A 25,676-nucleotide genomic window follows, 5' to 3' on the forward strand; every position below is an offset into this window, starting at 1 on the left:
CTTTGCATATCCTTTTATTTGCATTGTATTTATATTTAATATACGTAGATACACATTTTCAAATAAATCCATATTGTTGCATCAATATAATTTTAATATTTATTTTTAAGAGTGTCCTAAATTTCAAAATTTCACAGAAGTCTTTCAAATATCAAGTGAGTAGGGTTTAATGAGTAAGGAAGTCTGCTAAGATTAGTGAAGATTTTGGGGGACACAGTGAAGATAAATGTATGAACTTTCTGCAAGTTTTTTTGATTTAGTGAAAGCATGCTATTATTAGTGCAATATTTATACATTGAAGGAATACCTGTTGACAATAATTTATAGTTTGTCAAGCACAGCTGTCCATTGCTTTGAAATATATAAAGAAATATACTTGCTGAGTTACAGGTCATAACATCCATCTATACTTTTGATAAAATATGAGCAAGGTAAATAAGACTGCTATGGAGCTTGCTAGTTTTGTAGCAAGTGTAAGATACAGTTCACTCTACAAGGTAGTTATGTATATATCACCTCTTAATCCACACTTGAGCTCCCTGATTGCATTCAAATCACATCTGGCCATTTCATATATAAATATGTTCTATTACTGTTGGTCTTAGAAAGCTAACAAGCAGAAAGGAGCTGGGCTTGCCTCAGCTATAGTGTCATTTGGTACCTGGATGCCTGAACAAGCCACTTACCTGACTGCCATGTGGTTTTGTAAGGTTACAATTGGAAGGACCTTTTCTGAACATGCTACTACCAGAAGCAAGTATGGTTTTGGACAACAGCTGGACTTTGAAGAGTGCTGTGGGATAACAAGGAATGCTTGTAAACCCTAACCCAGGTGAGGATCACCTGGGGAGTGTAAACAAAATAAATAGAAAAACAGTATGATCCTGACAAGACACAGAGACTACTTTTAAGAGTGGAATAATCCAGACTTTAGCAGAATTTATGATCCCTCTAAGGTTTGTGACTTAGGTTATGTCTATTAAAGCGGGTGGCCTGGTGCATTAGGAGCAGAACTGCAGTGGAAAAATGTTGGTGCTCAGGAAAAATGTCCACTCTGTAGGCATTTAGGGATGTTTTATTTCAGACTAGTTTTTGCCTGATACTGTAGATTGAGAGCCCATTAGGTGACGGAGCATATGAGGTGAGCTCCTGGAGAGCTGGATTTCAGATCAGTTTCTTCCAAGAGAAATGCTATTGTGCTCCACACTGCACAAAAGCATACAAAGTGGAGCCCTCAGGAGTCTCTTCAGATCCACACACCCAATCTAAATCAAAATGTTAGCATAAAATCCAACCTTCTGTGGCAGAGAAAGGAAATACAAGGTAAAATGTCAGGCAGAAGTCATACATGACAGTTACAGAAAGTGTCTACATTTATATCTATAAATGTAGGCTAAAGTTTCCATTTGGGATGCTTTGGGTTGGGGTTTTTGGTTGTTTTTTTTTTCTTACATGCATGAGCCTTTGGAAGGTAAATGTCTTAGAACAGTAATAAGGATGAGATATATAAGAAAATTGTCCTTCTGTTCATCACAGTTATAGAGAGATATGAAAATATGTGTCTTATATGTGATATATAAGAGCTTTACAACGGGAACAGTGGCATTGAGTTTTTTAAGTTTATATGAGTAAATGATGATGGGGTAAAAATGGAGATCTAACAAAAAAACACTGTCATTTGGGAAAGAATATGGTAGCTCTTGGCCAGTGTTTAAGCCCTCTCTTCTGATCTTGCATTTGACTACTGGGCAGGTGGATCTCACCTTCACTTCCAGATTTCACAGTGCATTTCTGGACTGCAGTTGGGGAAAAAAGGAAAAATCCAGCTTCTAAAGTGAGCTGATCTGCTTGGCAAGGTACCGAAAGACAGTAAAGATGAAAGTACAGACAGTTTTTTCCACAGCCAGTTCTCATGTACCTCTATATACTATTTTAAACAAAAACATATGCTTTACTGCCACTACTCTAAGGCTTTCTTAAAGGCTGGGAAAGAATTCTTAAAAAAATGCTGGATTTCATTAACATTCAAGTTAGTGAACAGATGTTATACTCGATTGTAATAGTACATCATAAGAAAAGTTGGAATTCTGATATGGAAAATTGTCCAAATTTGGATGCGCCAACCCACTTTTAAAGGCAAGGACACACTTATGTGCCTGCACAGAAACAAAGCTGTGAACCTTTTCTGTTGGAAAACCCAGGGACCTGGTTCCACCCTTGCCAGATGTCAGTGATTTCTCTGACTTGCCTTAACCTTTAGATCAGGATATTGCAGATTCGTCGAGCCTTCCCTTGGGAAATTTTCCCTTTTTCACAGGGAAACTGAAAACACAGCAGTGCCTCTAAGTCTAATTTAGTGTCTTATTCCAGACTCAGAATTTGGTGAGCAGACGAACTAAAGGAACAACATGTTGTAGTCAAAAGGCCCTATAAAATGTAGTCAAAAGCCCATTCTGTAGGCTCGCCTACAACAGCCAGTTTTTCAACCACCCCCCAGCCTTTTTGCTTATTTCTCATGGAACAACACCGGCTGGTGAACTGTAATTGCTTTTGTGATGGTTATTTTCCATGAAGTACCATCAGAGGCCAGCGATATTGCCCACTTCCAACCCCTGCAAACCCCAGTGGGGCCTGATGACCCTTATAGCAAGGGAGAAGCCCCGGGGCCCACAGTAAAAGTGGGGGGAAAAGAGGCCGGATAAGCAGGAAGTGCTGCTCCAGAGTGGTTTCTAAGGAGAGCACCTCCCGCTGCAGCAGGAGCAGGCTGCTGTTGTTAGCAACGGGCGTACACAGCCAGGGCGCTCCTGCAGGCTGAGAGAAGATGGATGGCTTCTCGGGCTGATGATGAACTACCCCAACTTCCAGCCCCCGCAGCCCGGCTGCGGCAGCAGGGATGAGCCCTGCCTCGACGGGCAGCCTGCGGCAGGTGGGAAAGAAGGAGAGGGTTTGTCTTCTCCCCTCAGCTGCCCACCTCACGGCCTGCAGCAAAGCCCGACACCATCGGAGGGGCAAGCCGGGCAGCCCGGAAAGCCCAACGGCCCACAAAGGCTTCAGGTCAACATTTTGTTTCGTTTCTTATTAATCCGTACAGCTCCGCTGCTTTAAAAGAGCACACAAAGTAGCTATTTTGAGCGGACAGACGTGGGGTACGACCCTCAGATAAACGCGGGGAGTCGCCCTCAGCCCTCCAAGAGCGCTAGTATGGAGGCGAAGGGCGGCCATGGGTGTGGGGGGTGAGGTCGCCCGGCAAGGGTAGTGGGGCTTCCCCCCGATCCCTCGGACGGAGCTCAGCCCCTGGTGCCTCCTCTCAGCCCCCGGCTCGGCTCCCCCGCCCCGCGGCCCTCACGGTCACTCAGCAACGGCGGCGCTGAGGGAAGCCAGGGCCGCTCCAGCGCCGGGCTTGCCATGGCGCAGCGGAGCCTCCAGCCCTGCACGCAGGTAAGGCAGCGGGCAGCGCCGCACGGCACTCACCCACCGCAGCCAGCCTCACACGTATGGAATGTGCGCACACGCTGACACATACACACACACACCCCACAAACACACCCTCCCGAACAGCCACACGCACTCCCCTGCAAAGAGCCTCACATGCATGCATACCCCTGCAGAGCGACACAGCCCCGCGCACATACAGACAATCCCCACATAGCCTCACACACACGCACACCCCTGCACACAGGCACACTGCACACCACTGCATGCACCCTGAGGCACACAAACACATGCTGTACACAAGGAATGGTACACACACATGTAGTACCCTGTACGGGGGATGTATCTCGCATACACACCACTCACATAGCCCCATATGGATGCATCCCTGCATATACCATTGCACACATACACAGCTGGGCATACAGAGAACTGTGACCACCACCACCACCTACATGCAGAGCCACCCAGCACAGGCACACCACCTGTATGCATGTATGACCTTGTGTACACACACATGCACACACATAAATGCTTTCACATATCAGTGTTCACGTGCAAACATGCACTGTGTTCCCTTTCAGGGCACTTCCTGGGTACCTTTCCCAACCATTTTCCCCCACTTTTCCTTCTCCATTTACTAATTCCAGCCATTTTCACATGCTCAGGGATCTCATTTGATCCTGTCTTTGACCATCAGCATGAACATCTTCATTTTCTTTTCTCAGGACATCTCCCCGTTGCTGGCTAGCATCTTTGAGGACCTGTACACTGGAGATGTTTTTGGGGAAGACCTGGAGACAAACTGGATCAAGTCCCAAGGAGGAAACAGTGTTTATCATGAGAGCTTTACTGAGGAGCTACAGAAGGTACAAGTAAAAAATAAGTCAGGGCTTAGAGATCTTTTTAGCTTTTTTTTTGAAGATCTGTTTAGCTTTTTTGGTTAGGGATATTAAGGATATTAAGGATAACAGGAAGGGATTCTACAGGTACATAGCAAATAAAAAACAGACTAGGGAGAACCTAGGGCCCCCCTGGAAGCTCTTGGGTGAACTAGCTACACAGGATTTGGAGAAGGCTGAGGTTCTGAATGACTTCTTTGCCTTGGTCTTCACTGGCAAAGGCTCTGACCGCACCACCCAACTCTTGGAAGGCAGACGCAGGGACTGTGAGAATGAAGACCTTGGGCCCACTGTAGGAGAGGAACTGGTTCAAGACCTTAAAAATCTGAACGTGCACAAGTCCATGGGTCCTGATGAAATCCATCTGTGGGTCCTGAAGGAGCTGGCAAATGAAGTTGCTAAGCCACTGGCCATCATATTTGAAAAATCATGGCAGTCAGGTGAAGCTCCCGATGACTGGAAAAAGGGAAATATAACCCCCATTTTCAAGAAGGGGAAAATGGATGAGCAGGGCAATTACAGACCAGTCAGTCTCACCTCTGTGCCTGGCAAAATCTTGGAGCAGGTTCTCCTGGAAGGCATGCTAAGGCACATGAAAATCAACAAGGTGCTTGGGGACAGCCAGCATGGCTTCACTAAGGGGAAATCCTGCCTGACCAATTTGGTGGCCATCTATGATGGGGCTACAAAACTGATGGACAGCAGCAGAGCAGTTGATGTCATCTACCTGGACATGTGTAAAGTGTTTGACACTGTCCCACAGAACATCCTTGTCTCTAAATTGGAGAGACACCAATTTGGTGAATGGACCACTCGATGGATAAAGAACTGGCTGGATGGCCGCACACAAAGATTTGTGGTCAATGGCTCAATGTCCGGCTGGAGACCAGTAACGAGTGGTGTCCCTCAGGGATTGGTGTTGGGACCGGTCTTGTTTAACATCTTCGTCGCTGACATGGACAGTGGGATTGAGTGCGCCCTCAGCAAGTTTGCCGATGACACCAAGCTGTGTGGTTCGGTTGATACGCTGGAGGGAAGGAATGCCATCCAGAGGGACCTTGACACGCTTGTGAGGTGGGCTGATGCCAACCTCATGAAGTTTAACCATGCCAAGTGCAAGGTCCTACACCTGGGTCGGAGCAATCCCAGGCACAGCTACAGGTTGGGCAGAGAATAGATTCAGAGCAGCCCTGCGGAGAAGGACTTGGGGGTGCTGGTCGATGAGAAAATGAACATGAGCCGGCAGTGTGCGCTTGCAGCCCAGAAAGCCATCAAAAGGAGCGTGACCAGCAGGTCGAAGGAGGTGATCCTGCCCCTTTACTCTGCTCTTGTGAGACCTCACTTGGAGTATTGTGTGCAGTTCTGGTGTCCTCAACATAAAAAGGACATGGAACTGTTGGAACAAGTCCAGAGGAGGGCCACGAGGATGATCAGGGGACTGGAGCACCTCCCATATGAAGATAGGCTGAGAAAGTTGGGGCTGTTCAGCCTGGAGAAGAGAAGGCTGCGTGGAGACCTCATAGCAGCCTTCCAGTGTCTGAAGGGGGCCTATAGGGATGCTGGGGAGGGACTCTTCATTAGGGACTGTAGTGATAGGACAAGGGGTAATGGGTTAAAACTTAAACAGGGGAAATTTAGATTGGATATAAGGAAGAAGTTCTTTCCTGTTAGGGTGGTGAGGCACTGGAATAGGTTGCCCAGGGAGGTTGTGAATGTTCCATCCCTGGCAGTGTTCAAGGCCAGGTTGGACGAGGCCTTGAGTGAGATGGTTTAGAGCGAGGTGTCCCTGCCCATAGCAGGGGAGTTGGAACTTGATCTTAAGGTCCTTTCCAACCCTAACTATTCTATGATTCACTGCTACTTTATAAGATAAAATGCAACCGGTGTTTTTTCCATTCATACTCCCTCAAAGGTTATCAGAGCTGAAAAGTCTGAAGTTTTGTACTTCTTTTGAGTCCTTTATGAATATATTGATAGACATATGTTCTGAGCTGCTGTTCCACAGAAGGTAAAAGACATTTCCCTTCTCCTGAGAGGGTCTCCTCATCTTTCACACACTTTTCTTGGGTAGTGCTTCTTACCCAGCACAAGTTAAATGATAGAAATGATGGATTTAGCAGGCCACTTTATGCTTGTAAAGCAATTATGTTTTACCAAGCTACCTGTATTTACCCCTCAAAGGCAAATAGAAAACCTTTATCTGTAAGGAGATGTTAACAGCTCAAATTACACTCATTTGTCTACATTAACCCATGCCCCTGACAGCTTCTTGATGACTATAAGTGCCGCCTGAGAGAAGCTGACAGAGCAGAAGAGAACATCATTCAGTCCCAGGCACGAGCAAAAGCAGAAGAAGAAAGGGTCCTAAATGTGCTGAAGGCGGATGTAGGGGAAGATTTCCACAAAATGGGACTGCCACCAGGTGAGGATTCTGGAAATACTGTCTCTCCCTGCTACATGCTTATGATACCTGGAGACTAGCGCCACATTTGCCTAATCACTAGTAGGGCTGACACTAGTGTCAGTATTTGGTTTGGCATTACATCCATAGAACAACATCAAAGGATTTTGTGCAGGGATTCAAGTAAAGTAACACCTGTTTAACACTGCAAGAAACTAAACAACCAGATCATTTTCAAGGTTTTAAATTTGCAATTAATGGCTTACTATCTAACTTTATTACGGCATATATACCTTGATATGTAGTAGCAACAAACAGAGATTAGGTGTTTCTCCAATGGTTGCATAACTGGGTTTGAAGTTAATTTAGAATTGTGGGTACATGTCCAAGTCTTGGGATTAAAATACCAAATAGTTTCTCTATCTAAAAATGCTACCTGATGGTGATGCATTATAAAGACAACATTACTTTGAATGAATCAAGATAGTGTATTAATCAAGATAGCATATTAGTGTACTAAGCTTTTGCATTATTTGTTTCTTTGTTTTACTGTTGCAGTGGCATCCTATTTTAGGTGGATTGTAGATAATGAACTTCTCAGAAAAAATAATTTAACCTGCCCTGAAGACTACATCACTGAAAAATCTCCTCCTACTAGAGCACCCAAAGGTAACTTCTAAAGCAGAGAATAAATTAGATTTTTTTTTTTAGAACATTTTATAATGATTGAATCATTGAAGGATGTAGCAGATCTGAGTGTATTTTTATACTTTTCTGCCAAAGCAGAAGGGACTCTAATATTACAAGCATAAAATTCCACTAATGGGACATTGTCAAACTAAAATTGATAAATTAAAAATGAGTGAGTTTAAATGTGCTTAACCATGAAATTTAATGCTAGTTACACATATTTGTTTGTAGCTCTTTCCATCTGGCACAAAAACTATATTAATTATGACTGCTCTGCCCCTATTCAATTTCATTAGCATAAAGCTGCAATTCCATCCTGTATACAGAGAAGGGAAGTGGTTACATTAAAAGCTATTTTCAGGGAAATAAAAGTGTATGCTTTTGGGGGGGTTCTAGAAAATATATCAGTTCAATTTGCAAATGGAGATCATTTTTGTGCAATGTCAGGACTTCTTCTTTTACTGACTTATGAGCCAAGGTGAAAGATTTTACTATCATTAAACTGATATTTTTCAACCAAGTCAAAGCAAACATTTCAGAGCAATCAACTTAGTCACAAATTCCAAGATTTGGGTTTGGGGTTTTTTTTCCACATCGTAGTTCCAAACAAAGCCAAAAATCAAACATCTCAGAGTTTGCTTAACAGTAAGAACATGGGACTACACGGTACATCCTGTTTATGTCAACTTCCTGACTTTCATAAATCCATCATATAGATATTTTTGTAAATTGAACAGGACGTTCTAAGTTCCATTCACTTTTAAGATTAACACAGCTTTCTGAGAGTGATATAACTTTCTTTGTATATAGCTTGCTTACTCAGTATTTCTAAAAGCTTTGTTATTAAAGCACTAAGCTTCATTTGTGCAAAATATATTATAAATTTAAAATAAATTCTAGAGGATTTAAAGTATATTTTTGCCATCAATAAGACTAGAATAAGTTCATACACTTAGAATAAGTGCTTATAATTCATGTTTTTTTTCTCTTATAGACTTAATTTTTTCTTTGAATTGCAGGAAAATCAGAGCCTGGCTATATCAAAGAGACTTTTGCTTTTAAACAGCGTGTTTCTTCACGCTTGTGGGACCAGATGCCTGCAGAGATTGTACATCTACAGAAAACACCTGGTAGACTGCCAAATGTGTCTTTAAGCACATTAACTCTTCTTTCAACTCCAGACTCTAGCCACCAGACTAAAAACATAAGTAAGGTACATTTTACAGGTCTGTTTTAGTCTGTTAGAACTATAAGTTCTATTGCTGTTCCTGTAACAAAGGGTGAATATCAATGCATTAGTTGATTTGGCTCCAGTACTTATTTGATCTTTTAAGAAAAGTGAAACACAATATTTAGTATGAATTTTCCATGCTGTATAGCTTTAATTGTACATGTACAGATACCTTTATCATCATCCTCAAAATTACCATGTTTATTTTTATAACACGATCTCTTTGTTTTTCAAAGAAAACTAGTGCCTCACAGAAGCTGGCCTGGAAAGACAGTAAGTGCAAAGCTGAGAGAGAAAGTGAGCGTGCTTACCTTGCCAAACTTGAGAAAAGGCAGAATTACTTGAAGAACCCTCGCTTTTTCCCACCGAATTCTCTTCATGGAGGCAAATCTCTTCTCATTTCTCAAGGAAAGGTGGAACAAGCCATAGCCAGAAAGAAAGCAGAAGATGATAAAGGGTACGCAGTATATGCTGTTTCTTGATTCTGAGCTGGAGTACACAGAGAGACTCCACCATAGAATTACTGTGGATTTACAAGTAGATATTTGAGCTAAGTAGCTATGATGTTGTCACTTAGGAAACAAAGTATGTCTGTATGATATGTTGTTATTACTAAGGGATACATTTTGCAATTTCCCATTGTATCCATATTTAAAGAACTGGGCAGTAAGGTAATGTCTCCAGCTTTTTTTTTCTCTTTCAGAGATACCTCATTTGTTCCTGTGTTTCTTGCCAATCCACCTACTGTTATGTTTTCTGATTATGAAGTTGGCCAGGTGTATGAGGTGAGAACTTACTTCTCTGTAGAGAGCTAGTTCTGCTGCTAAGGAGCATTATGTCCTGCCATAATCTATGTATCTCAGCCAACCTTTTGGCTTCCTGCAATTTAACAAAAGTCTGAGTTTCTTCTTTATATTGAATTAATGACCTTATCGCTTCCTTGAAGATACTCTTTCACACATGCCACTGACACATTAACTAGTGAAAAGTAAAAGGGACCTTTTCAGTCTCTGCTTTGTTTTGGTAGTATCTGATTCAGCCTTTATTGAATAAGCTGAGGCTTTTAGATTGGTTGTGATAATAAATTAGTTACTACTAGTGGAGAACCAAGGAATTGCAAACATTACAGTGAGTGATGATAAATATAATAGAGTATTTTGTTTTCTTTTTAAATGAAGATGACTATAGAGCTGCAGAACATCACTTCAACATGTCATTATGTAAGAGTTATCCCTCCCTCTACTTCAGCATTTGCCATTGGGCCAGGTAATCATTCCTTTTACTGCCTTTAAGATGTTAACACATAAGAGATCTAATTTATCAGCTTATCAGCTTGAACAAAGATTTTCCAGAGATGTTTTGTTTACTTCTGCTATCTATAGTGCTCAGTTCTTTAGAAACTGAAGGCTGACTTAATGTCTTTAGGACCATTCACATGCAACTCATAAGCAGATTCAAATGGTCTAATAGGGAATTCAGGAAGACAAACTTACATTATTTTTTTCAAAGTTAGGTTGAAATGTATTCATAGAATACCTAGATTGAGTCTTAATCCAAAATGCATCTAAGAACAGACATAGTTTCCACTATGGGGAAGAGGGTAAGAAATAATATACTTCAGTTGCATTAAGGATGATTAGGTTAGGAGATATATAGTACAATAGATAGGCAGTGGGACAGATTGCCTAAGGAGATTGTGATATCTCAGTTACAGCACTGGAGGAATATCTAGAAAAGGTTGGATGCCCCCATGTAAGCCTTGCTGTCCTGTGTAAAGGAAAACTTGGTAATTTCTTTAGGTTTCCCTTCACTTTGTTTTCTGTAGTTATGAAAAGCATATTTCAGTCACAAAAATCTTCTTTGAGTTGAAGGAAAAATAATCCACATACACAGATTACACTGACAGGTCTTCTGTGGTCTTTCATTTTTATCAGCTTGATTTAGGCAATAAATGGGGAGAGTTTACAGGCACCTTTCCAGAAAGAGATGTGATCATAAATGCATATGCCAACTTTGGGAGGTTTTAATTTTTTTCAATTCCTTGCATTCTTTTTTTTTTTTTTTCCAAAGGAAAATTTCCAGGAAAGGGAGGACTGATTGCTCCTGGGATGACATGCCAGTATACAGTCCGATTTACTCCTAAATATCCAGGAGATTATGAAGACTGTATGTTAGTGGAGACTCAAGTATCACAACCTCTTTTGATCCCGATCCAAGCTAAAAGACCACCTCCCGTGTTAACATGTCAGTACTGTCCAATTCTTAAGTTTCTCTGAGGTTAAAAGGACTTCTTTTTTTTTTTTTTATTTTTTTTATTTGACTGCCTCCAATTTTATGTCACAAAACAAATATGGCCAAACTTGGCAGTGCAGTTTCTATGTTTTGATATCTACCTCATTTTCACTCATAATAATTTGACTAGTTATGAAAATGTAATCCTGACAAACTTTTCCTCAGTCATTTGTGTTTCTATTAGAGGAGTGAGCTGGAGCCACTTCAGGGTTTGTGTCTTGTTGATTCCTGGATTCCTAACTGTAATTACTTATCCTAAACATTTAGATATTATGATTTAGTTATAAACATTTGATGCTATTAATTAATATTCATTAAATATTACATTAATTATGTTCATTAATTATTATATACCTGCAGGATTCAACTCTCAGATTTCTAGCTTCAGCTCTACCAACCAGGATGACCTTTGCAGAAACTTGCTTTGATTTTCGCTAAATTCACTTTTCCTGTTATACCGAGCATGTTTTAAAAAGACTTTCTGTTATCATTCAATAGAGTCTTTAAGTAGGAAGCACCATTAAAATGTAAAATATATGTAGAAATATACACCTTATACTGTTCAACTTTCAAATGGAAAGAATATGAAGGGGGTTAGGATGGCAACACCCAGCATATTCATATGCAGTAATGTTGTCTGTAAAGAGTTATTTAAGAAGCAGCTGGCAAGCCTTCACTGTCTGTGTAGTCTGATTTTCAATGTTATTCATTGCAGTGCCTCATACTATAGACTGTGGTCCCTGCCTTGTTGGAGGAATAAAAGTAATGATGATTTTGTGCAGAAATGAGGGAACTAGAACTGAAAAATTCTCTATAATGCCAAAGAAAGCCTACCCATCTCCTAATTTTGAGGTGAGTGATTAGAAAGGAAATAATGGACATGGTATGGTATCATTGCCCTGAGACAAAGGCTTTCAAGTTAGTCATGGGATATTAGTACAGAAGTCATAAGGCCTTGCTGAGGACACTGGTACTGCCACTCCCTCAGGGATTCACATTTGTCCTCAATACCAATCTCTCTGGATGTCCATACCTCCTGCTTGTGCTCTGTCTTGCCTCTGGAAGAAGGTTTCTTGCTCAGTGGTAGGGTAAACTTAACCATAGGTCAGGGAAAAGACAATTGGCTTGAACTTTAACTTTACCCTTAATACAAATAGAAATGCAACCAGTTTGAGCATTGCTTCAGCTGATTTCCTCCCCCTTCCCACTAAAGATACCACTTACTGACGTTGCTGCACCTGTAGAGCTTGCAGCCCACTCCAGTACTGCAGTCTTTAGCTTTCCATCACGTAACAGGTGTGAATGAATGGAGTGAGACCTCACTTGGAGTATTGTGTGCAGTTTGGTGTCCTCAACATAAAAAGAACGTGGAACTGTTGGAACAAGTACAGAGGAGGGCCACGAGGATGATCAGGGGACTGGAGAGCCTCCCATATGAAGATCGGCTGAGAAAGTTGGGGCTGTTCAGCCTGGAGAAGAGAAGGCTGCATGGAGACCTCAGAGCAGCCTTCCAGTATCTGAAGGAGGCCTATAGGGATGCTGGGCAGGGACTCTTCATTAGGGACTGTAGTGATAGGACAAGGGGTAATGGGTTAAAACTTAAACAGGGGAAGTTTAGATTGGATATAAGAAGTTCTTTCCTGTTAGGGTGGTGAGTAACTGGAATGGGTTGCCCAGGGAGGTTGTGAATGTTCCATCCCTGGAGGTGATCAAGGCCAGGTTGGACAGAGCCCTGGGTAGAATGGTTTAGTGTGAGGTGTCCCTGCCCATGGCAGGGGGGTTGGAACTTGATGATCTTAAGGTCCTTTCTAACCCTAACTATTCTATGATTCTGTGTCAAAAAAGATAAGATGTAACTGGCAGGTTGGCATTTTATGCGCTGGAGAAAGGCTAAAGTGACAGCTGATGTGCCAGGATGTCCCTCCTGACACGCTTTACAGTTCTAACTCAAAGTGAGTCATAAGCATGGAGAAGCTGGAGAAGCAGACAAAGCCCCTGTGCTCAGGCAGAGCTGTTCTGTGAGCATGAATATTAGGGCTTCTGACACTATCATTTGTCTTTGGAGACAGCACCTTCCCTCCTGCTTTTACCAAGGTAATTATAAAACATACAGCATTTCTTCTAATCAAGCCATGTACATAAGCTGCATACTTTTGAGAGACGTGAAAAAAAAAATACGGTAAGAGGTAAAACAGAGAAGTAATATTCTGCCTGGTTTAGGTAATCTTGTATTTTAAAAACAACAAATTCAATCTAAATTTTTAATCTTTCCTTTTTTTTTCTTAAAAAAAACCCAACAACGACAAAAAAAACTTAGGCTATTGCTACAGATGGTTTTGTGATACAAGCTCCTTTTGGGATCCATCCTCCTGTGCTTGAGCTAGCCCCAGGGCAGAATACAACAGTAAAGGTTAGTACCAACTGCTATAGAAATTATTTGTACTTTAACAAATAGGTAAGCAAACAAGATCATTTTAGAAGATCTTGGCTGGAATTTGTGAATTTGGGTTTGTGTGAGCAAAAAAAGCTTAAATCTTTTTGTGCAATTATGTTGAAAGAATTGCAATTGTGAATCTTACTGGAGAGTCTTTCATGGAACTCCCAAATCTTGCTTAGCTACTCAGAACTTCCAAACCTTGCTTAGCCATTCAGAGACCAGTCAGATTTTCTCCATGCTAAGAATCCTGCTAGAGAAACAGGAATCTGAGAACTCAGGAGTGCTTATTTCATTCCTGCTGGGGCATCAAGTCCAAGAAAGTTTCCTTTCTGGGCTTTCTTGGGGAAAAAAAGGATATTTAGGGAGAAAAAAAAAAATCTTTCATTTAACAGGTACAAATCATTTACTTATGATGTGCTCTTCCCTTAAAAAGAACCTGCAGTAAGTATGCATTAACGGTTGCCACCACTGTTTTGTCTGATGTGGGTCACATTTTATTACAGATCACTATGGGGAGAAGAATGAGATGGAGAGTATGGCTAGCCTTCATCCCTTCCTTTTACTAGTTTCTCCTGGCTGTTGATGGGAGGAATGAGTTAGGCAGCTTCATAAGGGAAAAATGTTTCTCCTTCTCTCTGTCTTCCCATGTGCATTGCTTTAACAGGCTGAGGTGGGAGAGAAAGAGGTGATAGATTAGGATGGGTTGGGTTTGCAGGTGGTAACAGATAATAGATAGAAGAATCAGCTAGGGGTTTTGGCACCTGAACCATTCTTGTTAAGTTGGAACTTAGGGAGGGTGTACAGCAGTTATCCGGCTCACACTGTTGTAGCTTGAAAGGCAACAGTGGTATTAGTAAGTGTTTGAGGGCAGATCCAACTTTAAGGGTGTAATTCATACAATTAAGGCAGGAGACTGCCCACATCACCAGGGACTACAAAGGCAGCCTCTGGCAATCATCCAGGCATGTGCATGTAAGTTTAGTGATCCGGAAAACACCTATTTCTTTCTGGTTTGTGTTAAGGGACTGTGACATTGTCTGTTTCTTGTAAATGTAAGATTTAATAACTAATCTTTAGAACTGTCTTTTAGTGAGTGTTTATGAATTTAAGTTTATTTCTTTCTGGAGAGAAATCAGTAACAGTCATTGCTATTTTACTTTTCTTTTTAGGTAATGTTTTTTCCTTCTTTGCCAGAAGTCTCACAGCAGACATACACTGTTGTTTGTGACAATTGCCAGGACAGTGATGTTACAGTCACAGGTTTGTTTCTAACACCTTTCAGAGGTTACATTTCTAACACCATATATATTCAGTTAATGTGAGTGGTGGCTGATGGCTTGAAGTGATTGTAATATTTTGTGTCATCGGATTAACTACTTTGTTCCAGGACGGTGTTACATGCCGAACTTCTTTATTATTATTATTACTGTGTCATTCTAGTACATGAAGTACACTGTATTCAGAAAGCACTGAGCTCTTTAGCTACCTACTGTAGCCAAAAATCCAAATATAAAATGTCACAAAATAGAATCATAGAATAGTTAGGGTTGGAAAGGACCTTAAGAACGTCAAGTTCCAACCCCCCTGCCATGGGCAAGGACACCTCACACTAAACCATATCACCCAAGGCCTCATCCAACCTAGCCTTGAACACTGCCAGGGATGGAACATTCACAACCTCCGTGGGCAACCCATTCCAGTGCCTCACCACCCTAACAGGAAAGAATTTCCTCCTTATATCCAATCTAAACTTCTCCTGTTTAAGTTTTAACCCATTACCCCTTGTCCTATCACTACAGTCCCAAAAGAAGAGTCCTTCCCCAGCATCCCTACAGGCCTCCTTCAGATACTGGAAGGCTGCTATGAGGTCTCCACGCATTCTTCTCTTCTCCAGGCTGAACAGCCCCAATTTTCTCAGCCGATCTTCATGTGGGAGGTGTTCCAGTCCCCTGATCATCCTCATGGCCCTCCTCTGTACTTGTTCCAACAGATCCATGTCCTTTTTATGTTGAGGACACCAGAACTGCACACAAAACTCTAGGTGACGTCTCACAACAGTAGAGTAGAGGGTCAGGATCACCTCCTTCGACCTGCTGGTCACGCTCCTTTTGATGCAGCCCAGGATACGGTTGGCTTTCTGGGCTGCAAGCACACACTGCCAGCTCGTGTTCATTTTCTCATCGACCAGCACCCCCAAGTCCTTCTCCACAGGGCTGCTCTGAATCTCTTCTCTGCCCAGCCTGTAGCTGTGCCTGGGATTGCTCTGACCCAGGTGTAGGACCTTGCACTTGGCATGGTTAGACTTCATGAGGTTGGCACCAGCCCACCTCACAAGCATGTCAAGGTCCCTCTGGATGGCATTCCTTCCCTCCAGCGTATCAACCGAACCACACAAGTTGGTGTCATCGGCAAACTTGCTGAGGGCGCACTCAATCCCACTGTCCATGTCAGCGACGAAGATGTTAAACAAGACCGGTCCCAACACCGGTCCCTGAGGGACACCACTCATTACTGGTCTCCAGCCGGACATTGAGCCACTGACCACAACTCTTTGTGTGCGGCCATCCAGCCAGTTCTTTATCCACCGAGTGGTCCATCCATCAAATTGATGTCTCTCCAATTTAGAGACAAGGATGTTCTGTGGGACAGTGTCAAACACTTTACACACATCCAGGTAGATGACATCAACTGCTCTGCTGCTGTCCATCAGTTCTGTAGCCCCATCATAAAAGGCCACCAAATCGGTCAGGCAGGATTTCCCCTTAGTGAAGCCATGCTGGCTGTCACCAAGCACCTTGTTGATTTTCATGTGCCTTAGCATGCCTTCCAGGAGAATCTGCTCCAAGATTTTACCAGGCACAGAGGTGAGACTGACTGGTCTGTAATTCCCCAGGTCATTTTCTAACACAAAAGAAAACATGTTGTCAGGTGCAATTGATTTCTTAGACTTTGTACCAGTAACATGTCAAACTATAAAGCATCAGTTTTAACAAGGCAGAAATACATCTGGCTGTGAAGTAAAATTGAGGCACATCTTGGATTAGGGTATTCAGGAGAAAGAGAGGCAGTCTTTGGATTAGTTAATAAAACCAGTTGAAATTCTTGTAAATTTTAGTGCTTGTCCTGTAATGTAACTCGGAGTGCTAAAATATTACGCTTGACTTGTCATCTATTTAATCACTCTTACATGTATTTTCTCATTTTTTAAGTAGTACATTTTGCTGCTTATTTCTATCTTAATATGCTGATCAGAACATCTGGGTCATCTCAGAACGTTATCAACCATTGTAAACACCTTGCTTACTTCAGTGAAAGGATGCTGATGTAAGTGAGCTGAGATTGTGACCCTGAAATCCGAATCTGTTAAATGTGTGAAGAGAAGATCTGTACTGATATATGTTGTTAAACAAAGAACACCAGGAAAATATTGGATGATTATCACCCTGGGGTTCTGAAATTTGAGGAAACAATGCTATCAATAATAGCAAATGCCAGAAATGGCCATTAATGAGTAACTTGAACAATGTTGATAGCCACATGGTAAACACTAATACCTATTTATTTCTTCAAGGTGTCGGACAGCTGATAGCTCTGGAGCTTTTATTTGTCACGGGTGGAGAAAGCAAACCCAAAGCTGATGAAGCTACTGATGCAACAGCACAGCATTTCATACGATTTGACCCCCAAAACCCACATACCACCAAGGAGAAGAAACTGGTTATAAGAAACTCTACGTATGTAGCTACTGCTAATAGAATAATGCTCTGTAGTCTAAACATAGAACAGAATAATGCTCTACAGTCTAAAAATATTGGCTAGGACCTCATTTGTGATACCACACTCTCTCAAGCTGGAGAAACCTTCATGCACTTGATAGCTGTTGTACAGAAGCCTTGCTTCCTTTTGCTCCATTATTTAGCAATTAAGGCTTAAGGATATGTTTGTAAAAGCAGAAACATATACAGAGAACACATGTTATGGCAACCATTAGCAATACCATTTAGTTCATACAATGCCAAGGTCAATATATTTGCTTCCATATAAATGAATCTGCAACTCCAAAAGGTTTATAAATATAGATAGTTGTAGGAAATATTTAACAGGGTGATCCAGGTGAGATTTATCTAACTTTTCATGCGTACAATGTATACTTGGGTTACTGAGCTAAGCACTCTATACTCTTTTCCTTTCATAGTGCAGGGAAATAGATGCTTCTGAGAATCCAATTCTGAATGTAGACATCTCTCATAGAATGAGATAATAATGTATTTTGGACTCCACTGGATCTCCACTGATTAAAATTGGAGTCCAATGTAACTAGCTGACATTAAAATTTACACGTTATTCCTGCTATTGAGTCCTAATAGGTTTAAATACAAATTCTATTTGAAATCAAGGAATATGTCTCTATGTACAACTACATTGCATGGAGCATAGTGGCATACCAATTTGATCCAAATCAGTTGCACAATAATAGAAGTACACTAATGTGCATGATTATAGTAGTTAGAGGCTGTAGACTATCAAAACAGTGAGGGGAGGTCAGTGCTGGTTTTAGATATATTCATGTAAATTCCTTCTTGAATTTCTGGAAGTTTTTGTTGTTGGTTTTTGTTTATTGGGTTTAGCTTTTTTTCTGCCTGGAAAACACACATGCATAATGCCAGAACAGAATGCTATTTGGGTAAAGAAAGTGTGATTTGGTGAACTGGATGATGTAAATTGGTGAAGGATGTGACTATGCTGATTTCCACATATTCTTTGTGCTATAATCATGACAGCAGTCCCTGCACATCTGGTGTCAGCATCTGTATGAACAAAGATGGGCAGGCTGCGACTGAACTCCATAGAAGCAGGAAAAAGAAAACTTTTTACTGTTATAGAAAGTGATACAAGAAATTGTATGTGCTCAGTTTTGTAACTGATACTCACCTTCAAATTCCAGTATCCTTTCTCCCCTTAGTAAGGCAAAGTTTTTGGGGTCAGCTTGAGCAAGTTTTTAAAACCCATGAAGACATTCCATAGAATACATTTCTACGGAAGCAACCTACTTGAGCAACCTTTTCTGAATTACAGAGATTATTGCAGAGCCATTGCTATGACCTTAGCTGAAGCCACTGTGTTAACATCTTAAAGACCGTATCTTGCACTTGGATTAAATTCAGAATGTTATATAGATCATCAGCAGTGATCCAGTACAAACATACTTGCATCAGCAGGAATGATTCTGTTGCTCTCAGATTCTTTGAAAGAATTGTGGAACTTCCTAAAAGTTGCATTACATGGCAGGTTAAATAAGGCAAGAAAGTGTTAACATATCTTAAATGTTTACATAATTTACTTCCATATATTAGCATGTTCTGACTCTATGCTGCCTCATCAGCTTTGTAGCTCATAAAGACTGGTAAATCTAATCCCTGTAATTTTTAAAGAGAGGAATTACCTGCATGGAAATAGGACCTTGAATTTTTCTCTTAATATTGTACTCAAATATCAGATTTTTTAATCACAGCTTTTTTGTTTTTTATTGATCTCTCTGCAGCCAAGTAGAACTTCCTTTCTACTGGCAGATAATGAAGCCCAACCTGAAACCATTAGTACCAGAAGAAACTACAGACTTCACAAAGGTCAAATACAACCAAGACACAGAGTCGGCCTTCTTCCTAGATCCTGAGGAGGGAGTTTTGTTTCCCTGTACAGATCATGAGTTTATTCTCACTTACACTCCACAGGAGGTATGGCTTGTGATTCCTTCTTATCTACAAACTCCAGCTGTGTATTTTTATGCAAGTCATAAAATCCTTGCTGTGCAGCTTTCTAAATGAAATTTAATTAGCTGGTACTATGCTCTGATAAACAGTGTTCACAATGTAGAAAGTTACTAAAAGAAAACATGTTTTGACTGCAAAATTTGAGACAGTTTCTGGTCTCATTTGGTCATTTTTGGTACTGACTTGACACAATTAATTTTACACTGGAACTGTGGCCACATCCTCATCACTGCAGCTGTGTTTGCTGGTAAAGTTGCCACCCTCACCCCACTACCAGCTCCTCCACAATCTCCTGACCTTTCCCTTCTGCTGAATGAGCTGCACTGGCAATGTGCCCTGTACCTACTGCAGTGTAAGGAAGTTTGGTTAGCAAACTGATTATTCAAACTATTGCCAGCTGTAGCTTTCGGGGGTTGAACTGGGTCCTGTGAATAGCTGTGTGGTAAATCATGAGGATAGTAGTAGCCTTTGGCAGAGAAATGATAGCTTGCAGGTCTGCATAAAGGGGTGCAACCATGTTTGAAAGCAGCTGCACCAGTGACTGTTGTCCTAGTTTCTGCTCTCCTGTCTGCGTAAATAAAGAGCATGAGCTCACTGTATTTAAAGGAACTTAGTCCAAAGTAAGCCCAAGAGTGGGAATATCCCATACTGTGGTGATTGACAGGCATAGGAATACATCAAATAAGTATGAAAGAGAAGCTAATTGGGTATTTTAAATGCTTTAATTAGTTCATAGAAAAATACATTGAGTTAACATATGCACTTTAATCAATCTCTCTACAAACTAAGCCTTTTGCAGAGCCCTTCAGATTTAAGGCCTGCTTCTGTTTCCTTCCCCCCCCCCCCCCCCATTAGAATATAGAAGACATCTCTTTTCCCATGATGGAAGAGTAGAAGAAACTTTGAGTTAGTACAGCAGTACTGAGCTTAATCTGGGGAGCCTTTGCAGATGCTTGTGTATAGTATGCAATATACTAGGGAAATAATAACAGGCATGTCAAAAATTAATATTTTTCTTGGAACCATACATACACCATGAGCTCAGAATCTGGCTTAATATTTTGGAGTCAAACATGTTTTAGTAACTCTGGAGTTTGAATACTGTTTATCAGACCTTAGTACTCCAATGATGAGCTTTCATCCTTTAAATGTAAGCTACTTTTGCATCTTGGTTGATGAGAAGCTCAGCATGAGCCAGCAGTGTGTGCTTGCAGCCCAGAAACCAACTGTGTTTGGCTGCATCACAAGAAGCATGAACAGTAGGTTGAAGGAGGTGATTATCTCCCTCTCGTCTTCTCTTATGAGACCCCCTAGCTCTGGGGCCCCCAAGAAAAGAAGGACATCGACATGTTGGAGTGAGTACAGAGGACTTCACAAAGATGATCAGGTGGCTCGAGCATCTCTGCTGTGGAGATAGGCTGAGAGAACTGGGCTTGTTCAGCCTGGAGAAGAGATGGCTCCAGGGAGACCTTAGCTTTCAATGCCTAAGGAGCCCTACAAGGAATCTGGAGGGGGACTTTTTACACAGGTCTGCACTGATAGGACAAGGGGGAATGGCTTCAAACTGAAAAAGGGAAGATTTATATTACATATTAGGAAGAAGTTCTTCCCTATGAGGGTGGTGAGGCCCTGGCACAGGTTGCCCAGAGAAGCTGTGGCTGCTCCATTCCTGGCTGTGTTCAAGGCCAGGTTGGACAGGGCTTGGAGCAACCTGGTATGGTAGAAGGTGTCCCTGCGCATGGCAGTTGGTTGGAACTAGGTGAGCTTTAAATTCCCTTCCAACCCAAACTGTTATGTGATTCTATGATTCTCTGATTCTCTGATCTTCTTTTAATCCTCAACATAATTGATTACTTCACATTAAGATCCCCTTCTCCTTCATCTGTGTAGCTGAAGAGTTATCACAGTGTGATTCAGATGGTACTGGTGGACATCCCAGAATCACCTTGGTAAGCTGAGAAACAGTATTCCTTAATAAAATGTTTAGCCACATTTTAGCTATGCTATTACATTAAGCTATAAATTACATCTCTGATGATGATGGACTCATAGTAACAAGGGGTTTTATCTACACAACTAATTGTGGCACAAAGCATCTATGTGATCTCATGTCTGAACACAGGCCTTAGCCCTAGTTAGGGCTGCACCTCTCCTGGAAAAAGTAATTTTCTCTGTTCATATTCCAGGCTTTCTGCTGAGATTTCCAGCAGGTTTTCCTGTTATTACCGTTTTTCACAGCTGTCTGTGACTTATATACTTATTCATGAACAGACTGGGAAAACTAGAGTATGTTGAACGACTGTATTTTTTCCAGTTTTCAATTGTCCCAGCCTGAGCTAACTGCAGACTGAGCAGTTTACACTTGAGAAACTTTTGACGATTTTAGTTTTGATCTGACAATTAAAAAAGGGAATCCAGTTTGAGCACCAGTTTAAGATGCTTAATAATTCTACCATATTTCTTCCTACAGTTTAGTAAAAGATGAGATGCTTCAAAATACCCCAGAATACAAAACAAAGGATGTAATAGCACTGGGAATAGAAGTTAAAGGACTAACAGAAGCATTTAATCTTCTTCTGGAACCATATGCCATTATCATCCCTGGGGAAAACTTTATTGGTGTAAACATCAGGAAAACATTTAAGGTTTATTTGCTTTTGACTTCATTGTTATCGTGTGCTTTGTGTCACTAGATGTCATAGGTGTTATTAGAAGAGATCAGACAATCCATGTTATTTTAGTTTCTTAAGTATTTTTAAGACAAGCCACGACTCCAGGAATGTCTGTACTAAAATCCCTTAGCAAGCCTCCTTAGCTCTACACTCCAGGCAGCAGGCTTTCGTCTTTCTTCATCTCTCAAGTGTGATACCACAGAGTTTTACCCTTCAAAATATTTTTCTGGGTCACTAACCTGTTGCTTATCACTTTGTCACTCCTGTAGTGTAAAAGTGTTCCAGTTGGGTGGAATAGCCAATGGATGATTAAATTACCTCATAACAAAGGTACTGTTCGTGCAAAGAACTATTGAAAACACAGAAGAGCTACAAAAGGCACAAAAGCTGCAGATTACTAGGCCTTATTCCACTTGTCCTATTATGGGACAGATTACTGCTGCAATTTTCCACTTGCTCAGTGTCCTTTTCACTATATCAGGATCCTTTTAATCTTGAACTTGTTTGTGAAAAATAGGCCTGTTAGCTGGAGCCAGGCAAGAAGACATTTCTCACCTAATGGTCTTCCCATTTTTTCTAAAAGATACTGCTAACTGGAATTTAGTTTTATCCTCTCTCTTCCAAGAACTTCTTTTTCAACCTAAGACACCCATTTTGTACTTCCCATTTATCCAGTGTAGCTACATGTGTGGTATAGGTAATTAAGTCATTTACTGATTATATAATGAGATTCCTCATGGTTTCCAATTGGTTTTTTAGTCTTAGAAGAATTTAAGCTGTGCTTAGAGATAATTGTGCTTCAGAGACCAATGTTACTTGATGTAATTAAGAAATAATATCTGAATAGCTCTGAACAGCAAATCAAAGATATTGAGAGCTTACAGCTCCCTCACAAACAGATCCTTCAGCAAAAAAAAAAGGCTGCTCTTAGAAGAAAGATGTAAAGTTTAAGTTCAGAAGTTCTGCTACACTTTTGAAAAATGGGGTAAAAGTTTAAAAGGCTTCAAATATGAAAATGTCCTTGGAAAGAATGGATTTTCTTCAGATTTCAGAAAACACCTTCACCTGGGTGAAGATAGTCACTGTGCTAAATATAGTGCTGTATAATCTCACTACACATAGTGCTTTCGGGATAGATCTCCACATCTGAGCCACCTTAGTCCCCAGAGATCTCATTAGCAGCATCCAGGTGGTGATTGATCCCACCCTATAGGTTAAAATAGGTTGGAGGAATTGCTCCCAGCACTCACTAGTGGGCTTTATTTTCAGTAAAAGGAATCCTAGGACATGAGGTCAAGTGTAGCTCTTGCATCTATTTTGCAGACACCTGAAATCCAGTCAGGTGAATCCCACTTCTACTTGTCATTGTTTTACATCAAAGGAGAAAGGAAAAGGAGGACACAGCATTATCATGAAAATAACATGGCAAGGCACTGGGTTAGTACTGTTCAAATCAGAGGTTAGGTGAAGTTCTGTGCCTTTCCACTCCCACTATGTGCCATTTTTGTAGCTAGATTCAAGGTGTATTATTAGGTTGTATTGTTTAGTGGTGATGAGCATATGGCTAGAGTTCGCAAAGTGTGCCATGTGAGACTTGAAATACGTTGTTTGCAGCTTGTAATACATTAATTGTCTCATTGACTTTTAGATGTGGAATAACAGCAGATCATTGATCAAGTACACATGGGAGAAAATTGTGTCCAGTGACATCATGGAAGTTGAACCTTGTACTGGCATCATAGGTAAAGTTTCTGAGACTTGTAAGCAACAATTAATGACAGAAATACTTACATTGGTATGAGTGGAAGAATCACAGAGCACTATAGTGCAGCTGGATCCAGAAGGAGACTTAATTTGTTTCCAGGAGCTTCAAGAACAGGTTTGCAGCATGTTGTTTCTTTCTCTATGCAAAAATGGTGAGGCAGGATCCTGAACTTTTCTTTTCTAGATGTGAATAAATGCTGTAAATTTGAACTGCTAATTACTGGAAGCAAACCTGGGTCCATCAGCCATAACCTGCAGTGTAAAATTGAATCCTGTACAGAGCCTGTTGTGCTGCATGTTGAGGCTGCTTTTAAGGTATGCAAGTTCAGTGTTGCAGGATAACTAGCTATGGGGCCTGGCCATTGTCTATATACAGCTTTTTGCCTCCTAAAGGCATGACAAATCTAGAGCATTTACAAACAGGAGGTATTTTTGTTGTCTAGTAACTATTGAGGCAATGTTGATACTTCCACGACAATAACAACTTTTCTGCATTACATGCAATGCATTTGCTTTCTGCTGTTCCCTGTGAAATTGAATGTTAATCTTTAAGAACGTATCTTTCTTAATTAGGCAATTTTGTCAGAAGTCCATTCTGACATCTGTTTCCTTGTGTCCTAGGGTCCAGTTCTTCATATTGATGTTCCATCACTCCAGTTAGGTTTGATTAAGCAGGGTGAGAGTGTGTTACAAACCTTTAAGATTCAAAACCAATGTCAGCTGCCAGCACAATGGAGTATGCAAGAAAGCAAGGTTTGTTTAGCTGAAAGGAATGAAAAGGTAAGTTACTACTATAGCTGGCTATGCTCCTTCTTTAGCTAGTTCTTCCTTATAATCAGGAGTTACAATATTCATTTCAGATATCAAAATTTATAGTTTCTGTGACTTCTTATGAAACTGGATGCGCACAGTTCCATAAATACATAAGTTCTTTTGAGATTAAATGTTCCTTTGAAATTTTCTCTATTTCCATTTATTACAAATCCCCTGATCCAAAGAGACATGGAATGTTTTCTTTATGACAATGATTTCAGCTGCTACTGGTATAAATAAAAGGGTAAGACTTTATCAGAACTGAGGCTGCTAAACACTTCTCCTGCACACCTACATCTTGGACAAGAATCTCAGCACCTAGTGAATTGGGCCTTTTGGCTTTAAATAATAGCTTTGGAATATGCAGGTGTGTCCCCAAATAACTTCTTATCACAACAAATACTATAACTATTGTTTAGCATTACCTAGACTGTGACGTGTCAAATGCAGTCCATTCCAGTCTTTGACACGAGAGCTAATTCCACCATTTCATACGAAATAACTGAATAACTTGGGCATCTTGAAGGTAATACTTATGGCAAAGTATTGAGTGAGGGTATTTTTACTATTTGTGGTGCACATGAAAAAGTGAGCTCTGTAGCTGGGTTTCTCCTTGATGTTATCCATTAAAGGGGCATGGGGAAATTCAGACTCTAGGTAAGTGCTTTTTGTTATAATGAAAGGCAAAATTCTGCCTGTGGACATGCCCATGAAAGGAAATGAAGTAACTTGCTTCATGGCAAAATTGGTCTAGATCCTGTTCAGATGTTCTGTTTTTTTGGTTTCATTTGCAATGGAGAGAGGAGCTTTTCAAGCAGGAACTTCTATCAGCCATCAGGAGCTGGAAACCTGCAAGAAGTTGTACTGTATCCCCATGACTTCTTGAGCTTTGTTTGATTTTCTACGTATCATGTAGATATCTCCCAACTTTGGGTGAAAGCTGATGGCAAAAATAAAAGATTCATGAATGGTGGTTATGGCAGCCTTGAAAAATATGTGTATGTCTATCCCTTTTCCCCAAAACAATTAAAATCAGAACTGCTTGATTAGGGATAGGTGTGTTCTGGAGAAGACCCTGTCCCCACAGTCCTCAAGCCCTTACTTCCCACTGTTATTCCCTTTGTCCCTGTCATTCCAAACAATTTCCTGAACCCCAGAGAGATTTCAGACTTTTATCTCTTGAATTTGTCATCCCAAAGCCCATCCGTCAGTGTCTCAGTAGAGCTCATAGATCAAGTGCATAGATTCCTTCTGCGTAAGAGCTGCCTCTT

At 40.9% G+C, this 25,676-nt stretch overlaps 1 protein-coding gene across 1 annotated transcript in view; it reads left to right on the forward strand.

Moving 5' to 3' along the window:
- The first annotated feature begins 3,382 nt into the window (after positions 1-3,382).
- DLEC1 (DLEC1 cilia and flagella associated protein) overlaps positions 3,383-25,676 on the forward strand; it is a 43,538-nt gene continuing 21,244 nt past the window's right edge. The window contains exons 1-19 of the mRNA XM_061354806.1: positions 3,383-3,438; positions 4,161-4,301; positions 6,600-6,756; positions 7,294-7,404; positions 8,445-8,638; positions 8,893-9,113; positions 9,360-9,441; positions 9,835-9,922; positions 10,727-10,900; positions 11,664-11,800; positions 13,266-13,358; positions 14,555-14,645; positions 16,957-17,119; positions 18,928-19,120; positions 21,047-21,105; positions 21,627-21,801; positions 23,477-23,570; positions 23,777-23,907; positions 24,214-24,372. Coding sequence (XP_061210790.1) covers positions 3,406-3,438; positions 4,161-4,301; positions 6,600-6,756; positions 7,294-7,404; positions 8,445-8,638; positions 8,893-9,113; positions 9,360-9,441; positions 9,835-9,922; positions 10,727-10,900; positions 11,664-11,800; positions 13,266-13,358; positions 14,555-14,645; positions 16,957-17,119; positions 18,928-19,120; positions 21,047-21,105; positions 21,627-21,801; positions 23,477-23,570; positions 23,777-23,907; positions 24,214-24,372 — 2,496 coding nt within the window. The 5' untranslated portion in view covers positions 3,383-3,405. The remainder of the gene's footprint in view (positions 3,439-4,160; positions 4,302-6,599; positions 6,757-7,293; positions 7,405-8,444; positions 8,639-8,892; positions 9,114-9,359; positions 9,442-9,834; positions 9,923-10,726; positions 10,901-11,663; positions 11,801-13,265; positions 13,359-14,554; positions 14,646-16,956; positions 17,120-18,927; positions 19,121-21,046; positions 21,106-21,626; positions 21,802-23,476; positions 23,571-23,776; positions 23,908-24,213; positions 24,373-25,676) is intronic.

The sequence above is a fragment of the Neopsephotus bourkii genome, unplaced genomic scaffold (assembly GCF_033783945.1).
Source record: "Neopsephotus bourkii isolate Nb327-2 ecotype Australia unplaced genomic scaffold, CSIRO-AGI_Nbou_v1 NB_745, whole genome shotgun sequence".
Taxonomy (NCBI): Eukaryota; Metazoa; Chordata; class Aves; order Psittaciformes; family Psittacidae; genus Neopsephotus; species Neopsephotus bourkii.